Genomic DNA, 18147 nt, shown 5'->3' with positions numbered 1-18147 from the left:
TGCTTCAGGTAGAATGTTTCCTTTCGTCGGCTTGAATTTATCTCTCTTCTCAGCAATGCCGCATTGCGCCGCGAGCTATTAATACAATAAGCGATTACATCGTCGCGTTCACAGCTGTTCGTGCATCCGAACACATGCAGAGCTGTGTTGTATCAGGTGCACGAAACTAAGTTGACGTGTTTTGCACGTCCGCAACGCACGCAAAACGAGTAACAGCGCACGCCGAAAACCACCTCCGTTTGCTCCGAATGCCTCCAGCTCCTCATGGGGATGTCACGACGGACGGAGAAGCGAGGTTCTCCCTCGGCTTTCTTCCTCTGTAGGTGTCGCGCGGAGCGCGGGAAATTTGAATTGCGCGCTTTCAGTTTTATGCATATCAGGTGTTTTATGCACAATCAAAAAAACTAACTTCACAGGCATGATCAACAAATCATCTACTTCAAAATCCTATAGTATTGGTACATTTGAAAACCGCTGCAGAGTCCCTTTAACACTCCGATTTGCAATGCTGTCAATAAGTGTGATATTCCGTTTATATAATTAATATTATGTGCGCCGGTAAATGCCTCTACTGGAGATTGAAGATAACAGTTGTAAGCATACTCATGCCATTACTAAAGGCTTTATGTATTTGACTCTGGCAACTGCGTCAAATATGAAGTAGCAGAAAATATGCAGCAGTATATGTCCCGTCTTACGAGTATGGTCTGGACTACCTACGAATCGTCCCTGCGCCATTATTTTTCGACACAGAGCGCCGAAATAAATTGTTCAGAACTTTTACGGGCCATATCGGTCAGCCCATAATATTATAGTGATATGAATAAACTACTCCTATATTGCTCATTTTAGAATACCAGGCAACACGATAGTGCTCAATGTTTCGCACTGAATGAAACTTTAGCATACCTAAATGAGGGTCGAATGTGTAAAGGCCTATTTGGGCTGCCCACACATGTACGAATTGTGACAGATCGTTACATAGGGGAGCAGCCCCTTCTTGGCACGAGTGCCAAATTCTATAATGGCCCATACGGGCTGCCGCCGTGAGCTCAGCATGGAGTCCCACTTCATAACAGATTTTGTGCTACGTGTGTCTGGCCAACTTAGAGAAGGGAATTCTACAACAAACCAGATAACGTACATAGATGTGCTCTCCAGTTGCTGCTGCATTGTCTGTTTAAGATTGTGGAAACACAGAGAAGGAACTAAACAACTCGCCAGGATGTTCGCATGCCTAAATGAGGCCTATATATATAACTTATCACCCACATGAGACGTGAATGTAGAGAGTTTTTCCGCCATTAGGAATGAAGTAACAGTAAATCTATTTAGCGAAAATCAAATATTCGTTGTGTTCATTGTCATTAAACTTTGTACACTAGACTATCGCGGCCCTCAAGTGGGCCACGTTTGTGTGACGGATTTAGGTGTGCTTCAACACATATCCTTTGCTTATTTTTCCCCTTCTGTCTTCGTCTTTTTTCAGAGTAGAGTAGTAGTCGAGAAATATCATATAGGCAGCCCGCTTAGCAGTTGATTTGTTTTTCCGATTGGCGCGAAACCTTTTTAAGTACGTCTTATTCTTCCTTCCTGGGTGGATGAGGTCAAAAATTACAAATGCGCTTTAAAAATGCCGGTATAAGCTGTGGTTTATGTTCGCATCCACATTCGTCTCTCCTGAGTGTAGAAAAATTGTACAGAAAGAATTTATTTGAAAATTCTTTCACTGAACTGAAATGTTATTTTGCTCTGAGCAAAGTAGATGTTCCCATAGCAAGGATCACAGTATGCAAAGCCCTAGTCCATAACTCATAAAGGAATATACATATATTCTTATATTATCAGCATTGCCTTTTATTTTCAAGGAGGAGAAACAATAACAAAATAGAAGTGTCACCAACAACGTATGCAAATATCTAATTTCATATTACGTTATTGAGGTTGGAAAACATGATATCTCAAATTTATTTAAGGGGCATAGAAAGGCTGATTTATGATTACTTGTCGTTAAAATGGGGTAGATGTACGTAATATGATCATTCAAATTTAGTTAACCCTTCTAAACACTCCTGTCGACAGCCGTTGCCTGTATTTGACCCAAAAAGACTTCAGTGACGCCGGACATCGCTCTGAGTTAACAATGTGCTGCGATCGCGATGCAGCCTAATAGGCCGACCATGTGGACTGGAAAATTATATTTTACTAAGTTTTAATCCAAAAGTAGGCGCAAGTGTTTTACCGTAGACCACAATTTACACGATAAACACTGCGGCTTGTTTTGAGACAAGTGACGTCTTATTTCTATATTGTGTACGAACTTCTGTCTACTGACTTGTGCTGATAGCTGAGCGACATATTGTCCGCCCAGGATAATATCTAATTCTCCAAGTTTGCACGACCATGTATGCAAGCTTGTACAAGAATACCACAAAGCTAGCCTGGCTCCTGCTTAGCATCAAACAGCGGATTTTCTAGAGGCTGCCAGATTCTTCGAATTTTCATTATTCCCGTTGCTTCCACCGGTGTTCCAGTCAAGTGCTTCTTTACATGCTGCCCGCCGTACCACCATCCTTGAATTATTTCAGGTGTTCAAATATATTTGTAACGTGTAAAGCCTTTTTTCAAAGTTTCTTCATGCTTGAGTAGTTCAGCCAAAACGCTTTCTATTTTCATTATATTTTATTCAGCTCTAAATAAGAGATTTCAAGCACGTGATTTCTTACGCTTTATTACATGCTAAGGTTGATTATGCTACTCAGTGATTTGCAGGTTGTGCCGGTCACGGTGGCACTCAGACAGGCACAGTGCATTTCCCAGTGACGTCTTGCCCTACGTATCTCTTCAGTAAATTTATTGACTAGGCTGAATGTTACTTAGCAGCATGCCACAAATCTACGGCCATCAAGTATATAAGCCTGGTACAAGTGGCTGCGGATCTCGATACGTGCAACTGGGCTCCAAACATTCGATTTCTGATATAAGGGGGAACGCATATAATTGGGTTTTAATCAAACTTCTCATTGCACAAGCGTGAAATCGCGAATTAATCCAGCATGCAGCTTCAGTACAGATTGGAAGGTGGGAAATTTGCAGCAAGAATCTTCAAAGCCTCCTCATGACCTGTATCTCTAAATATATCGACGGGGTACATCGCTTTATCTTCGCTCACAAGGAACTAACAACGCAGCTGGCAACATGAATTTCAATGCGAATGTAATGCAAAAGAAAGACACAACTGCAAAAAAAAAAATTTAACAGCCTCATTTGTCAGTCGGAGTAAAGCAAATAATGGGTGAAGGTCTTTAAAAATACATATGTATAATGTAAGATGCGGTTTACAAGAAGCTCCGAAAATACACGAAGCGATGGCAATGCCGCTCATTAAGAAGTTTAAAACTTTTTAGTCACAACAAAAATGTTCTCCATTGTTACAGTTGCATCAGGGGCGAAGAGTAGCTACCCCGACGAGTTATGGCACAGGCAAGATGGCAGGGTCATAATAAGACTAAAGCGCTAACGTCGACACTCTCGCGTCCTTACCGGCGAGTATCAGGAGACGGCGGCAAAGTTTCGAACACCTAAATAACAGGCGAGGAGCATAGAATAATTGGTCGGGGCCATAAACTGTTCAAGAACTTTCGAGGAGAAACCCGAAGTACTGAATGGAATCATAAACTACCGGAGTAAACGCCCAAGGTAGTTTATTCGCTGAGACGGCGGGATTTCTGTAAGTTCTGGGTGTTAGTTGTGAGTGAGCTGCAGTTGTTACACCCTCGTCGTGTCGGGCAGCTTCCGAAAAAGCAACTCAGACGCGTCAGGTTGATTGGGAGAACGGTATCCGGAGGAGCAGAAAACTGATGGCTTTAAAGAATATAGAAGGGAGAGGAGCCGCTAGTCTTCTGCGTTGCGCTATTGTAAGCGTACGTGACGTTTAGTCTACATTAACCAGTTCATAAAGTATTTTTTTCAGAAATTCTTTTGCTCCCTGCATTGAATGTACGATCTTCAGATGTAAAAAACCGACGCTGTTCTAGAGAAGTTGTTTATAGTGGTTCTGTGGTAGTCCGACGTTGAGAAGCGTTTCGGTCTCGTTCGCTTTTGAACTGGCTTTGCGGCAACGGAGATAAAAAAGGGCCCCGTAAGTACTTGTAGCAATAGCAATAGCGAACGCGGCGAAGAAGGCCACGAGCTGCGGCAGTATCGCCGGCGCAAAATGAATTCGGCGATTCCACATCATTACCCCATCGTCGTTCTTCGACAGCCTGCCTGTGGTGTCTGTGGGTTATGCCCAGCTGTAAAGTATTTAAACAGCTTTCTCCAAACAAGCTTTCAATTAAAAGAGCAATAAGTACGATGTATGCCTCGTTTTGTCCTGCTCCACATAATAGGTTTAGCGCATATTGTTACCCGTGGCGCCGTTTGTAGGATTGCATATTTCTGGGTAAATTGTAATCAAAATTTGCAGTGTGGAAATGGAGCATCTCGATAGTTCTCAAAACTTTCAATAGCCATTAACTCAAAGGGAATTGGGATTGCCCATTTGACATAGCTATAAGAAGCTATGCTTAATGGATGAGGCAGGCATAAGATCCGAGCACCTTGGCAATTTCGGAGGCATAGCATTTTGGGGGAAACGAGAGAATGCAGGCTGGCGGGCTTTATCTTAGCAGCAGGCTGAAGCTCGACAAAAGCCTACTCCACCAGGTATGAGGCTTCAGGCGCTGTGAGGATGATGAAGACTTGCCATAGTAGTTTATTAAAACATGACAAAGGTACAATCACAGAGATAGGATGCCGAAACACAGAGGATGCACACTCGCATCTCTGTCAAACACCGAACCCGGAACAAGGGTCGCCACCTGTCCTGTGGGAGGACAAGCTTATCATCATCATCAGCCTGATTATACCCACTGCAGGGCGAAGGCCTCTCCCATATTTCTCCACTTAACCCGGTTCTGTGTAAGCTGCATCCACTTGACCCCTGCGAACTTCTTAATCTCATCCGCCCACCTAACTTTCTGCCGCCCCCTGCTACGCTTTCCTTCCCTTGGAATCCAGTTTGTTACCCTCAGCGACCATCGATTATCGTCTCTTCGCACTACATGTCCTGCCCATGTCCATTTCTTCTTCTTAATTTCCACTAGAATGTCGGTAACTTGAGTTATTTCTCTGACCCACTCTGCACGCTTTATATCCCTTAATGTTACCCCCAACATTTTTCGTTCCATAGCCCTCTGTGTTGTCCTCAACTTAAGTAGAACTCTCTTGGTTAGCCTCCACGTTTCAGCCCCATAGGTGAGTACAGGCAAGATGCAACTGTTGTATACTTTATTCTTGAGCGATACCGGTAAGCTGCTAGTCATAATCTGCGAGTGCTTGCCAAATGTGCACCATCCCAATCTTATTCTTCATGTTATTTCCTTTTCATGGTTCGGATCTGCGGTTACTACCTGTCGTAAGTAGACATATTTGCCTACTACTTCCAGTATTTCGCTACCTAATGTAAACTGCTGTTCCTTCCCGACGCTGTTGAACATTACCTTCAGTTCAGTTCAGTTCAGTCGTTCAGTCGTGTCCGACTCTTCGTGACCCTACGGACCATGTCACGCCACGCTTTCCGGTCTCTCCTTATCTTCCTAACATCACATAACTACATCTGCAGTGCGTCGAGGATGCCATCTAACCATCGCGTTCGCTGCCTACCCCTTCTCCGGCAACCCTCAACCTTTCCCAACATCAAATCTTTCTTCAGCGACTCCTCTCTTGTCATCAGATGACTAAAGTAGCTGAGCTTTAACTTTAGAATTTGACCTTCCAATGAGCAGTCATGATTTATGGCCGACAATATTGACTGATTTGATCTTCTGGCAGTCCAAGGAACTCTCAAGAGTCTTCGCCAGCACCACAATTCAAACGCGTCAATTCTTCGGCGGTCAGCCTTTTTCACAGTCCAACTCTCGCATGCATACATCACAACTGGAAATACCATAGCACGAGTTATACGGATCTTTGTTGGCAGACTAATGTCTCTGCTCTTTACTAAGCGGTCAAGGCTAACCATTGCTCTCTTTCCCAGAAGCAGGCGTCTCCTAATTTCATGGCTGCAGTCTCCTTCCGAGGTAATCTTGGAGCCCAAGAAGAGAAAATCTGTCACAGCTTCCACTTCTTGTCCCTTGATGCTCCAGGACTTGATAGGGCAAGACGCCATGATCTTTGTCTTTTTAATGTTCAGTTTAAGCCCAAACTTCTCTCTCTTCTTGTACGCGCATCAGAAGTCTCTTGAGTTCCGCTTCACTTTCTGTAATTAAAGTGGTATCATCCGCATATCAAAGGTTGTTGACACGTTTTTCAGCAATCTTCACTCCAGCTGAAGACTCGTCCAGACCGGCCTTCCTCATGATGCACTGTGCATATAGGTTAAATAGGCAGGGCGACAGTATGCAGCCTTGCCTCACTCCTTTCTCAATCGGAAACCAATCAGTAAGACCATGCCCAGTTCTGACTGTGGCCTCTTGCCCTTCATACAGGTTCCTGAGGAGACAGATGAGGTGAATTGGAACTCCCATCTCTTGGAGAGCTTGCCACAATCTGCTGTGATCTACGCAGTCAAACGCTTTCGCATAATCAATAAAGCAGAAGTAGATGGGTTTCTGGAACTCTCTTGCATTTTCCATGATCCAGCGAAGGTTAGCACTTTGGTCTCTAGTTCTTCTGCCTTTGCGAAACCCAGCTTGCACGTCCGGAAGCTCCCGATCCACATACTGCTGCAGCCTACCTTGGAGGATTTTCAACATCATTTTGCTAGCATGCCAAATAAGCGCGATCGTGCGGTAGTTGGAACAATCTTTGGCACTGCCTTTCTTTGGAATGGGGATGTAAACTGACCTCCTTCAATCATGTGGCCACTGCAGGGTTGTCCAAATCTTCTAACATAATGTATGCAGAATGTCAAGAGCGTCATGGTTGAGGTTTTGAAGCAACTCAGCTGGAATGCCGTCAATTCCGCTAGCTTTGTTCTTAGCAAGGCTGGATAAGGCCCATTCAACTTCACTCTTCAGGATGCCCGGCTCGAGATCATTAATCACAACCGTCTTATGTTGGGTTTGCACATTCGGGTCCTTCTTGTACAGTACAGGGCTTCAGTGAGGTCCTTGCCCCATTTGTCCTTTATCACGCCCAGCTTAGCACAGAAGCTTCCTTTGATATCTTTTATCGTCTTATACAAAGCTCTTGTGTTCCTTAATTGGCTGTTGTCCTCAACTGCTTGGCACTGTATGTTTAGGAAGGCATTCTTATCTCTCCTTGCTATTTTCTGAAAATCCGCATTAAGAACCTTGTATCTTTCTCTTTCCCCCATAACTTTTGCCATCCTCCTTTCCTCAGCTATTTGCAAAGCCTCTTCAGATAACCAGTTTGCTTTCTTGCATTTCTTTTGCTTTGGAACTACCTTAGTAGCAACTTCTTGTATTATATCACGAACATCAGTCCACATTTCTTCGGGCTCTCTGTCTTCTAGATCTAATTCTTGAAATCGATTCCTCACTTCCACAGCGTATTCTAGTGGAATTTGATCCAGATCATCCCTGAAAGGCCTTCTAGTTTTCTGCGTTTTCCTCAATCCAAGCTTAATTTTGGCAACAAGAAGCTGATGATCGGTGCCACAATCGGCCCCAGGCCTTGTTTTTACTGCTTGTATAGCGCTTCTCCATCTCTGCTAGCAAAGAATATAATCGATCTGATTCCTGTACAGCCCCTCCGGTGAAGCCCATGTGTACAGGCGCCTCTTGTGCTGTTGAAAATGAGTATTCGCTATGGTAAGGTTGTCTTCTTGACAAAACTCTACTAGCCTCTGCCCAGCTTCATTTGGCTCGCCAAGACCGAACTTGCCTGTAATTCCTGATATTTCTTTACTCTCGACCTTAGCATTCCAGTCTCCTATGAGAAAAACGACGCCTGATGATGGGGTGCGGCCTAAAAGGCATTGTAGGTCCGCATAAAATCTCTCAGCGTCAGCTTCTTCAGCAGTAGTGGTCGGTGCGTAGACTTGGATAACTGTTATGTTGAAAGGGTGACCTTGGATTCGAAGTGAAATCATTCGGACGTTTTTGGGGTTGTATCCTAGCACTGCTTTGCCCATTCTTCTGTTTACTATGAGAGCGACCCTATTACTTCTCTTGGGTTCGTGCCCACAGTTAAAGACATAATGGTTGCCAGAGTTAAATTGTCCCATTCCGGTCCACTTGAGCTCGATGATACCCAAGATATCAATGTTCAATCCGTCCATTTCTCGCTTGACGACATCCAGTTTACCTTGCGTCATAGATCTTACATTCCATGTTGCTATGTGATATATCTTCTTGCAACATCGGACTTTCCGGTCGCTTCCCGACACATCCACAACTGAGCGTCCTTTTGGCTTTAGCCCAGCCGCTTCATTCGTCCTGGAGCTACTAGGAATCGCTCTTTGTTAATCCCCAGTAACATATGGGACGCCTTTCAACCTGGGGGCTCATCTTCCGGCGCTATATCATTAATGGTATTGTGACTTGCCATAGGGTTTTCTTGGCAGGAAATACTGGAGTGGGTTGCCATTACCTTCTCCAGTGAATCACATTTTGTCAGAACTCTCTGCCGTGACCTGTCTATCTTGGGTGGCCCTACACAACAGAGCTCACGACTTCATCGAGTTTCGCAAGCCCCTCCGCCACGACAAGGAAGTGATCCATGAAGGGGGAACAGTACCTTAGTCTTCGGCATATTCATTTTCAAGCCTACCTTTCTACTTTTTCTGTCTAGGTCATCAATCAATATTTGGAGTTCATCCCCCGAGTTGGTTAGCAAGGCAATGTCATCAGCAAATCGCAGATTACTGAGGTATTCTCCATCAACCCTTATACCTAACTGTTCCCATTCCAAGTCTCTGAATACTTCCTCTAAACAAGCTGTGAATAGTACTGGGGAGATTGTGTCTCCTTGCCTAACACCGTTCTTTATTGGAATTTTGTTACTTTCTTTATGCAGAACTATGGTTGCGGTGCAGCCACTATATATATCTTCGAGCACTTTCACGTACAGCTCGTCTACCCCCTGATTCCGCAATGCCTGCATTACCGCCGAGGTTTCAACTAAGTCAAATGCTTTTTCGTAATCAATGAATGCTATGTATAAGGGCTGGTTATATTCCGGGCATTTTTTATCACCTGATTGATGGTTTGGATATTGTTACGGGGATGCAATTAATGTAACAGCACTGCGATGGGCTGAACTCGACGCTGAGACTTCAGTAGCCGTGCAGTGTCCACTCTGTGAGCGTCGTCCTCTTTTTCAACTCTTTGTCGTCGTCGTCTTCTTCAGTGAGCACATCACTTTGGTACCGCGTTTCCAGGTAACACTACCCCCCTCGGCAAAAGGCAACGTCCCGGTGCGTATTAGGCGTGCGATGTGGAGGGGGAGTAATAAGGCTTTAGGCGGGCGACATGTACGATTTCGGAAGTGGGTGTAGCAGTCGGTGACTTTGGGTGGAGCGGTGAAATCTCATAGGTCACGTCGGTCACTGGGCGTAGTACACGGTAAGGACCTGTGTAGTGGGGCAGAAGTTTTTGACACATCCCCACACGACGGCACGGAAGCCAGAGCAACACCAGAGATCCGGGAGGATAGTGCACATCGCGGTGGTGAGCGTCGTAGCGGCGTTTTTGAGTTTCTTGAGAGATGGTGAGATTCTGACGAGCAATCTGGCGAGCAGCGTCGGCTCAGGCGATAGTATCGCGGGCATAAGTTGTGACGGGGCTAGGGCGGGTACCGATCGATAGTAGAGTACCGTTTCCGAAAGCCTGCTTGATCCTTTGCTTGATTGCAGTCTAAGGTTGTCCTGATTCTATTAGCGATTACCTTAGTAAATACCTTATACGTAACAGACAGTAAGCTGATTGGACTGTGATTTTTAAGGTCCTTAGAGTCCCCTTTCTTGTGAATGAGGATAATGTTTGCATTCTTCTATGGTTCCGGTGCCGTCGATGACATCAGGCACTGCGTATACAGGGTAGCCAGTTTCTCTAGCACGATATCCCCCGCGTCCTTTAGCAAATCTGTAGTTATCTGATCCTCTCGAGCTGATTTCCCCCGTTTCATAGTTTCTAATGCTTTCTTGATCTCGTCCTTGGTCACTGGTAGAACGTCTGACTGTTTTTCCCTTCCGCCAATCTCATTACGGTCCTGAATACTTTAGCTACTGTAGAGATCTGTATAGAACTCCTCGGCTACTTTGACTATCTTTTCCATATTAGTGATGACGTTGCCCGCCTTGTCCCTTATCGCATACATCTGGTTTTTGCCTATGCCCAATTTCTTCTTTACTGCTTTAAGGCTTCCCCCGTTTGTTAGAGCATGCTAAATTTTCTCCATATATACTTCCTTACATCGGCCACCTTGCGTTTATTGATTAGCTTTGATATCTCGGTCAATTCGATCTGGTCTGTTGGATTGGAAGCTTTCATACTCTGGCGTTTCTTAATCAAATCTTTCGTCTCCTTAGACAGCTTACCGGTATCCTCTCTAACTATCCTACCGCCTACTTCTACCGCGCACTCAGTTATGATATCTCTGAAATTATTGTTCCTTGCCTCTAGGGTAATGTCGTCATCCTCAGTTAGAGATGAATACCTATTCTGTAGCGAGATCCTGAACTCTTCTGCCCTCCCCCTCACCGCTAATTCATTGATGGGTTTCTTTCTTACTAATCTGTTGCGTTCTGTCTTCATATTTAGGCTAATTCTGGACCTCACCATCCTGTGGTCACAGCATCGCACTTTCCCGATTACCTCTACATCCTGCACAGTGGCGGTGGTTGAACACATTATGAAGTCGATTTCATTTTAAGTCTCTGCGTTAGGACTTTTCGATGTTCATTTCCGGTTCTTCCGTTTGCTGAAGAAGGTATTCATGATTCGTAAGTTACTGCGTTCTGCAAACTCAACTAGCAACTCCCCCCTGTTATTCCTAGAACCAATGACATAGTCACCTACTGCCTTGTCTCCTGCCTGTTTTTAAATAAATTGGTTCACAGGAAGGGAAAGGCGCAGTAACTGTCACACTTGCTCTGTGGACACCCGAACCGCGCCGTAGGGGAAGGGAGGAGGGTGGGAATGAAAGTGGAAAGAGAGAAAGAGGAGCCGTAGTGGAGGGCTACGGAGTAATTTCGACCACCTGGGGATCTTTAACGTGCGCTGACATCGCACAGCACACGACGCCTCTTCGTTTCGCCTCCATCGAAACGCAGCCGCCGCAGTCGGGTTCGAACCCGGGAACTCCGGCACAGTAGTCGGGCGTCTTACCACTGCACCACCTACCTTGGCATTGAAGTCGCCCATTAGTACAGTATACTGCGTATTTACCTTTCGCATTGCCGATTCTACATCTTCATAGAAGCTTTCAACTGCCTGGTCATCATAACTACATGTAGGTGCATAGGCCTGTACAACCTTCAGTTTACACCGCTTAGTAAGCCTAATACGATGCCTGCAATCCTCACATTAATACTATAGAATTTATCTATATTACGTGCTATATACTTATTGAAAGGAAACCTACTCCTAGTTGTCGCCTCTCTGGCAAACCTCGATAACACAGTACATGCCCATCCTTCAGTACAATATATGCCTCATTCGGCCTCTTAACCTCACTAAGCCCTATGACATCCCCTTTCATGCCTTCTAGTTCCTCTAACAGCACTGCTAAACTAGCTTCACTAGCTAGGGTTCTAGCATTAAACGTTGCCTGGGTCAGTTTCCAATGGCGGCCTGTCCAGCGGAGCCAGGCTTTCTTAACACCCCCTGCTGCGTCACAGGTCTGACCGCCGCCGTGGTCAGCTCTTCCGCAGCCGCTGGTGACTGATGGCCGGGGTTTTATGGAGCTCATCATAGGAGGTTGTGGCCAATTACTGCACAAGGGTGGCCAACTCCTGTTCTGGTGAGGGAGTGCGTTGCCGGAGGTGTTCACCGGCATCAGGTCGCACCCCAAACCTGTTTATGCAATTCCATCGACACGCGGATTTTTTTTTATCCGGCGGAGAATTGCGCGGCACCGGGATTTGAACCCCGGTCCTCTTGCATGCGAGGCGGATGTTCTACCGCTACGCTACCGCTGCTTATGAGGTGCTGTTATGAGGTGGGACAAGCTTATGAGGTGCTGTTACCAATCACAACCCGTTGTAGGCTTTCTCACACATTCTAATACACTATCACCAATGCTTTCTGAAAATACCCATTTCAAGCCACATCCAGTAGGGCATCTTGTATTGATTACATCTTTGCACGAAACGTTCATGTAACTAGCATTAAATGTGGTTTACTTCATTATCATGTGCCGTGCAATAGACTGGAGAACACGCACGGTTAAAACTGTTTACTCACAAGCTGTCCTTTTTATACCAACTAAACATGAGCTAGCAGGCATAAATTCCTTCAGGGGAATAATCGATGCGTAGAGCGCATTAGACCACCACTGAATTCCAAGCTCTGCTTGCACTATCCATTTGAAACATCAATTGTTTCCATCTCGTTTTCAGACACATATCTTATTCTCTTTCCATACTACTGTGGCACTTGCTGCTATAGCGCGTTGTTCTGGTCTTCCTAGTTTGAATCAAAGGACACTATAGATTGCGGTTTCCCCTCCTATTTCGGTATCAAGAGTAGTCTGCATCTCTAAGTATTCTATGTATAGGTTATGGACGGCACTCGTGATAGCATGATTTCGACAGTTTCGTCTCTTGGGTTTTCATTCCTCCCGGTTAGAAACGTTATCTGCGCTTACGAGTGAAATCCGTGGGCCTCTTCTTCGCTACCTTGCTTATCGGTTCCCCTGCTTGACCTCACCTTCATCAGTAATCTGGAGTTGTCTTCTCTTCATATCGAAGGGTTTCTACGGAGTTTTCCGTTACCACTAGCGTCACTTCAGTATTGCTTGCAGTATGAAGCATACGGCTGAGAACATCTGTGCTGTTCAGTTCTATGTGACCTTCCGTCGAACCTTTGAAAAGGGATTAATACTTAAAGAAAAATCATTTTTATCTAATATTTTAGTAGCTGTACCGCAGTAGAGCTTCTTTTTCTTTCTGATTAATAAATTGTTTTATTCGAACTATCTTACTTTTGAAGGAAAACTGTTGTCTTCGTCTTACTCGGCAGCAGTCTCCTCGGTAGATGAGCCTTCACTAGGAACTATATTTTCAATTTTAATGAGACTGGTGTATTCAGTTCCAGTTACATTTGTGCTTTTAAGCTCGCATTTACTTTGCTGCTGTTACTCTCGTTAAGCGCTAATCTTATAGCCCGTGAAATGTACACTCTTTCCATATTTCATTTTTTTAAAGAAGGACGCATGAATAAATCTTCTGACTGGATAATCTCCATCACAAATGTTGTGGAACATGCCGCCAAAGAAGGCCCGTTCTCGCTCACTGCAGTAAAGATTCCTGAGAAATCTTGGCTCCATTGAGGTCTTCTCGTTTTAGCGTTTGAATTGCAAGATGCCGCGTTTACCAACTGTATCGTACCACTGAAGGTTGTTTAAACTTCTGGCGATCAGCGAATCAGTCGGTAATCTTCCACACGATGAGGTATTGGTTAGCACAACTGACTCTCATAACCATCAAATGCCGAACCTCAGCAAGCTTCTAAAACTGCTTGTTCCTAAAATTATATTCTTCTAACATGCGTATGGTCGATCCTTTCTCTTTTCTAGTTTCCTTTCTGCCTCAGATTGCTTCTTGTCATTATGCAATTTTGCCTATTCCGGTGTCATTATTTTTATTTCCTTGCTTCCGGTTATATTTGTTTCTTTTCATTAACCTTGTCTTCAACATATCACTCCATGTTTAAATAAATCAAGTAGAGGAAGGAATTAGTATTGAGTGGCGGTTCCTATTTTTTCTCTTTCTTCTGCGCTTTTACACTTTTCACCGCGTAGCTAACGCACATGGTGAGATTGATTTCCGATGTAATGTTTATGTAGTCTCGTGGCCAGGAGCGCCCCCTCGTTGCTTTCCATTTACTCTCTCGATCTACCACTGGAAGCTTTTCATGCTATGGTATTCGCAGGAATCGCAGCATTCCTGCAACGCTACCGCTGAATGATGATGGCGCCATCGAAATGGATAAACCTAGTATTGTTCAATGCGGTCTTTCCGAGGCAGCTTCTTCCTTCTATAAAACGATTACGAAGGCAAGACAGTTTGGACGGGATGGAAGCCTGTGCTATTCACCGAATATTGATTGCATTAAAGATCTCCTCAAAACCATCAAAAGCTATTTACTGGAATTTTATCACGCGCCATCAGCCCGTGTTCCATCAATCCTCTATGCACCGGAAGAATATTTTATGCTACCTTAATAAGCACCAAACATATGGACGATCGAAAATGATGCTCTTCCTCTCCCCTCAACTCAACCCATACCGACGCGCAAGAAAAAAAAAGAAGAAAACAGGTCCCGACAGTGCGTTACTGCACCATGTCCCGCTGGCCTAACTTTGGAGTGTCCAAAGAGCGGGTGCGCCTGGCAGCCCCGCTGACGTCAATTGGGAGGCGTGCGCGCGGTGGTGTGTCCCCCAAGTCGTCTGCGAGCCGTCTCCACCACCAGGTTTAAAAATTATTTGCAGATTATCGGCTCCATATAAAGCGATGTGATGCGTTTTAATGGTTTAGGTTTTGTATATCCATCGTATTTTGGAGTTCGACTCTGTGCTGGTTTCTGCTTCGTCAGCTGACAAAATTCGCCCACTATTCTTCTGACGCGGAGGCGAAGGGCGGGGGGGGGGGGGGCTTCATTTTTATCTTGAGCTGTCCAAATTTGCGGCAAAAAGCGCACATTACCTTGAAGCTTGCATACCACCTTTGTTATCTAGATTTCAGTCTACAAGTTTTCGGACGTACCTACGGGTATGTGAATCAGAATTTCACCAAGGCCTGTCTGTTTTGTTGCCAACCGACCTCCTTTTTCGGAATACATTGGCCTAGGTTTGACACACCGCGCACGTAATTCTAACCCCAAAACTTTCTTGATCCTTTACCTGTTCCCGTGCCTTGCATTATCCCGGCGTAAACTGAAGGGTGTTGCGTTGAAGTTGTCCTTGATGCCATTTCCCTCAATAATTCTGATCTGGTATATTCTAATCAGATTATAAGAAGATCACTTAACATGTTTTCCTTCTATCCCAAAAATAGCAGCTCATGAGTCTCAATGTAATGAACATGCGTGTGAGTATATATTATTCGCTTCTAGACGCGTCTTGTTGGCGGCTACAGCATTTCAGCGCAATTTTTAAGTTGAGTTTCTGGCGGTGATATTTGCGGTACGACAACTAGACTGGTCTGTTTCTGCAGTGGCTATCATTACCGTCTTTCTATGCTTGTGCTCGTCTGTTCTTTTCGAAAGTGGATTTTCTCAACATTACGGCCTTCCTATCACTGCTCTCTCATCATTCCAGACGTTTACACATGGTATGGATGCCAGGTCACAGCAATGTGGCTCGAAATGTAACGGCTGACTGCTTGGCAAACACACCCTCAAGTTCAATCGCCTTGTGTTACCTATCTTTCCGGCTAGAGCGTGCGTAGCAGCAGCTATGTTTTGCTGATTTAACAGGCTAGTAACTATAGCAGCGTAACGACCACTACATTAGGTTTTTGCTCAAGATAGACGATACTTCTTTATTGAATTGATTTCGATAAATTTGCCTCTGGTCACAGCTAGGTTTGCGTGAAAAGACTCATTGACTTCCTCCAAGCAAGGTGGCAGGCTGATGTGGCTTGCTGCTTATGATGGTAGGATAAACTACGTACCTCTTTGAAGCCCTACATTTGTTTTGAAAAGCGGAGTTGTTTCTTTCAGTTCGCACGTTTCCGTCCTCATGACCATATTTTTACCCGACAGTATTGAGCACTTTATAGTGCCTAAAGTTCCTCTTTCTCGTCTCCGACATTGAACCAAAAACTCAAGGCGACATTATAGGTAATGAAGTTGTCTGTTCACTGATTGATCAAACATTTTTTGATATCAGAAAGTTACGCGACATGGTCCCGCTTCAGCCGCAGCCCATTACTGTGCATAATTCAAAACTGCAGGTGGCATTATATTCGAAATCAACAATGTGAAATCTCGCTCTAGACAGGCTACCGCTAGGAGTCGCGGGCCCGTTCTTGTGGCGTGGTGAACGTGGGGCTTCAATTACTATTCCGCCAGCTCTTTCTGGTCATATAATGCTGTGCCACTGTTTTTAGGGAGCAATTATAAGGCAGGGAATGCACCTTTATATGTAATATTACATGTATCACCAGCAAAGTATATTTCTGCATGCACAGATGCCTGAGAGAAGCTGGAGACGTAAGCCCTAACGCCATCGAATAACACAGTATATGATGGAGGTTGTGTGGTCAGTTTTATTTTCAGCCCAGACGTACCGAAATGGGGGTCAGCCTCGTATAGAGCGCGCTCTTATCGATTACTCTTTATGTGCCTTTTGATGCTTCCTTAGTAACAGGACGCGACGTTCACAGGTACGGTAAGTAGACGGGAGCTGAAATGCGCGAATTTTGGCTGATTGTAAGAGATCTTCGTTTCCATTCCAACATCATTCAGCCGAAGAGAAATGTCGAACTGACTCGTCCAAAGCATTTTCGAAAACAACTTGTCCGTATTATGAAAAAAGCAGAATTCTTCAATGAGGAAATAACAGATTCACGTAGACTTACCTGCCTTTCATTAAAAAAAAAAACATTGCTTGAGCTTTTGGAACCGGGCTTAAAATTTCAGATTGAGAAATTTCCACTCATGAACTTCTTACGTTTAATCTGCGCTTTTGCACTCACAGTACTTACACGGAACTTTTTGATCAGGTCAATATGCGATTACCGCACTTTATTTCGAAATCGCAGCAATGGCTTTAGATACAATAATTAGTTGAAACAAATAAATTCATTCACACTTTTTTACAAGCGTAGATACTAAAACGTCATCAACATAATAAAACATCCACTGATTATAAAGGGACAAGTAATAACACATAAATTACGTCTCGTCCAGTGCGATGTGCGACCGCAGTTTATCAATCAACATTTTCAGCTGATCTACCAACTAATCCACTGATTGGAGTTCTACTCTTCATGTTATATAGTCCACTCCGCTACCTATGTGAGCTATCAGTGCTGTCTTAATAAATGATTGCCTGCCGGTTCCTACTGATTTTCATGATTTCCATATGTATGCTGATAGCTCTATCTTCTTCCCAGAACCACTGCGGTTGCCTCTCAAATTACAACGTAGAAAATAGAATTTTCTTTCTGGATGAAGTGGGGAGCGGCTGACTCTGTTGTACTAATTCATGTTGAGTCCAATCGTTAGCCATAAGATAGTTTTATGTCATAATGCCTGCTTGTAGCAGGGGCCTTAAATATTTCCTTGTGCAGTCGTATGTCTATATTCCTAGTTAATAAAGGTTGTATAACATATTTGCGTAAAGATACATAAGCAAAATAAACCTTGTCAAGATCGTTTCTTTACTTACGGATCTTGAGGGCGATAGTAACAATCTACGGTACGATCTGCGGAATGTATAAACGACGCCATAAATGTGGACTTCATACAAACGCACAGCGAATCAGCCCATGTCTGCCCAGAAATTCTTAGAAGATGTAAAACCTCGTAGCTCTGAACCACCTGAAAAAGAACAAGTAATATTAGAAGGAAGAAAGTCGTCAGAATATGTTAAAATGTGTCAGTTACAGCGATGACAAAACATTCGTCTGGTGCTTTCGCTCAAAGATGGTGAGCTCATTTTATATCCTCTACATTGTTCTGTTTTTAGCGCGGCCTGACACTTCCCACTTTGCAGATCGAAGCCTCTGGTGAACTGGGTAAGGGCCTTGGGGGCTGCACAGCTCCGTTCGTGCGACATCATACCTACTGTTTTCCAAGAGCCGCCACGTTGGAAACATTGGCGACACACCACGTATTTGAACATATGTATCGCACTAAGCACCAATAACAGGCCTGTGAAGTGCACCAAGAGCGTCAGGAACAAACGAGCTTTGCCAAGAACCCATTCATAGCCATACTAATTCGCCTGCAAATTAGCGGGCATCTCTGT

General features: G+C 44.4%; 1 protein-coding gene across 1 annotated transcript in view; it reads right to left on the bottom strand.

The window, feature by feature from the left end:
* LOC146188378 (uncharacterized) overlaps positions 1-18147 on the bottom strand; it is a 94805-nt gene that overhangs the window by 19625 nt on the left and 57033 nt on the right. The window contains exon 5 of the mRNA XM_084603099.1: positions 17566-17717. Within this exon, the coding sequence (XP_084459225.1) occupies positions 17566-17717 (152 nt within the window). The remainder of the gene's footprint in view (positions 1-17565; positions 17718-18147) is intronic.

Source organism: Amblyomma maculatum, chromosome 5 (assembly GCF_055883805.1).
Source record: "Amblyomma maculatum isolate TAMU_Amacu chromosome 5, ASM5588380v1, whole genome shotgun sequence".
Classification (NCBI taxonomy): Eukaryota; Metazoa; Arthropoda; class Arachnida; order Ixodida; family Ixodidae; genus Amblyomma; species Amblyomma maculatum.
The sequence above is the reverse complement of the archived record's forward strand: the minus strand, read 5'-3'. Positions and strand labels throughout refer to the sequence as shown.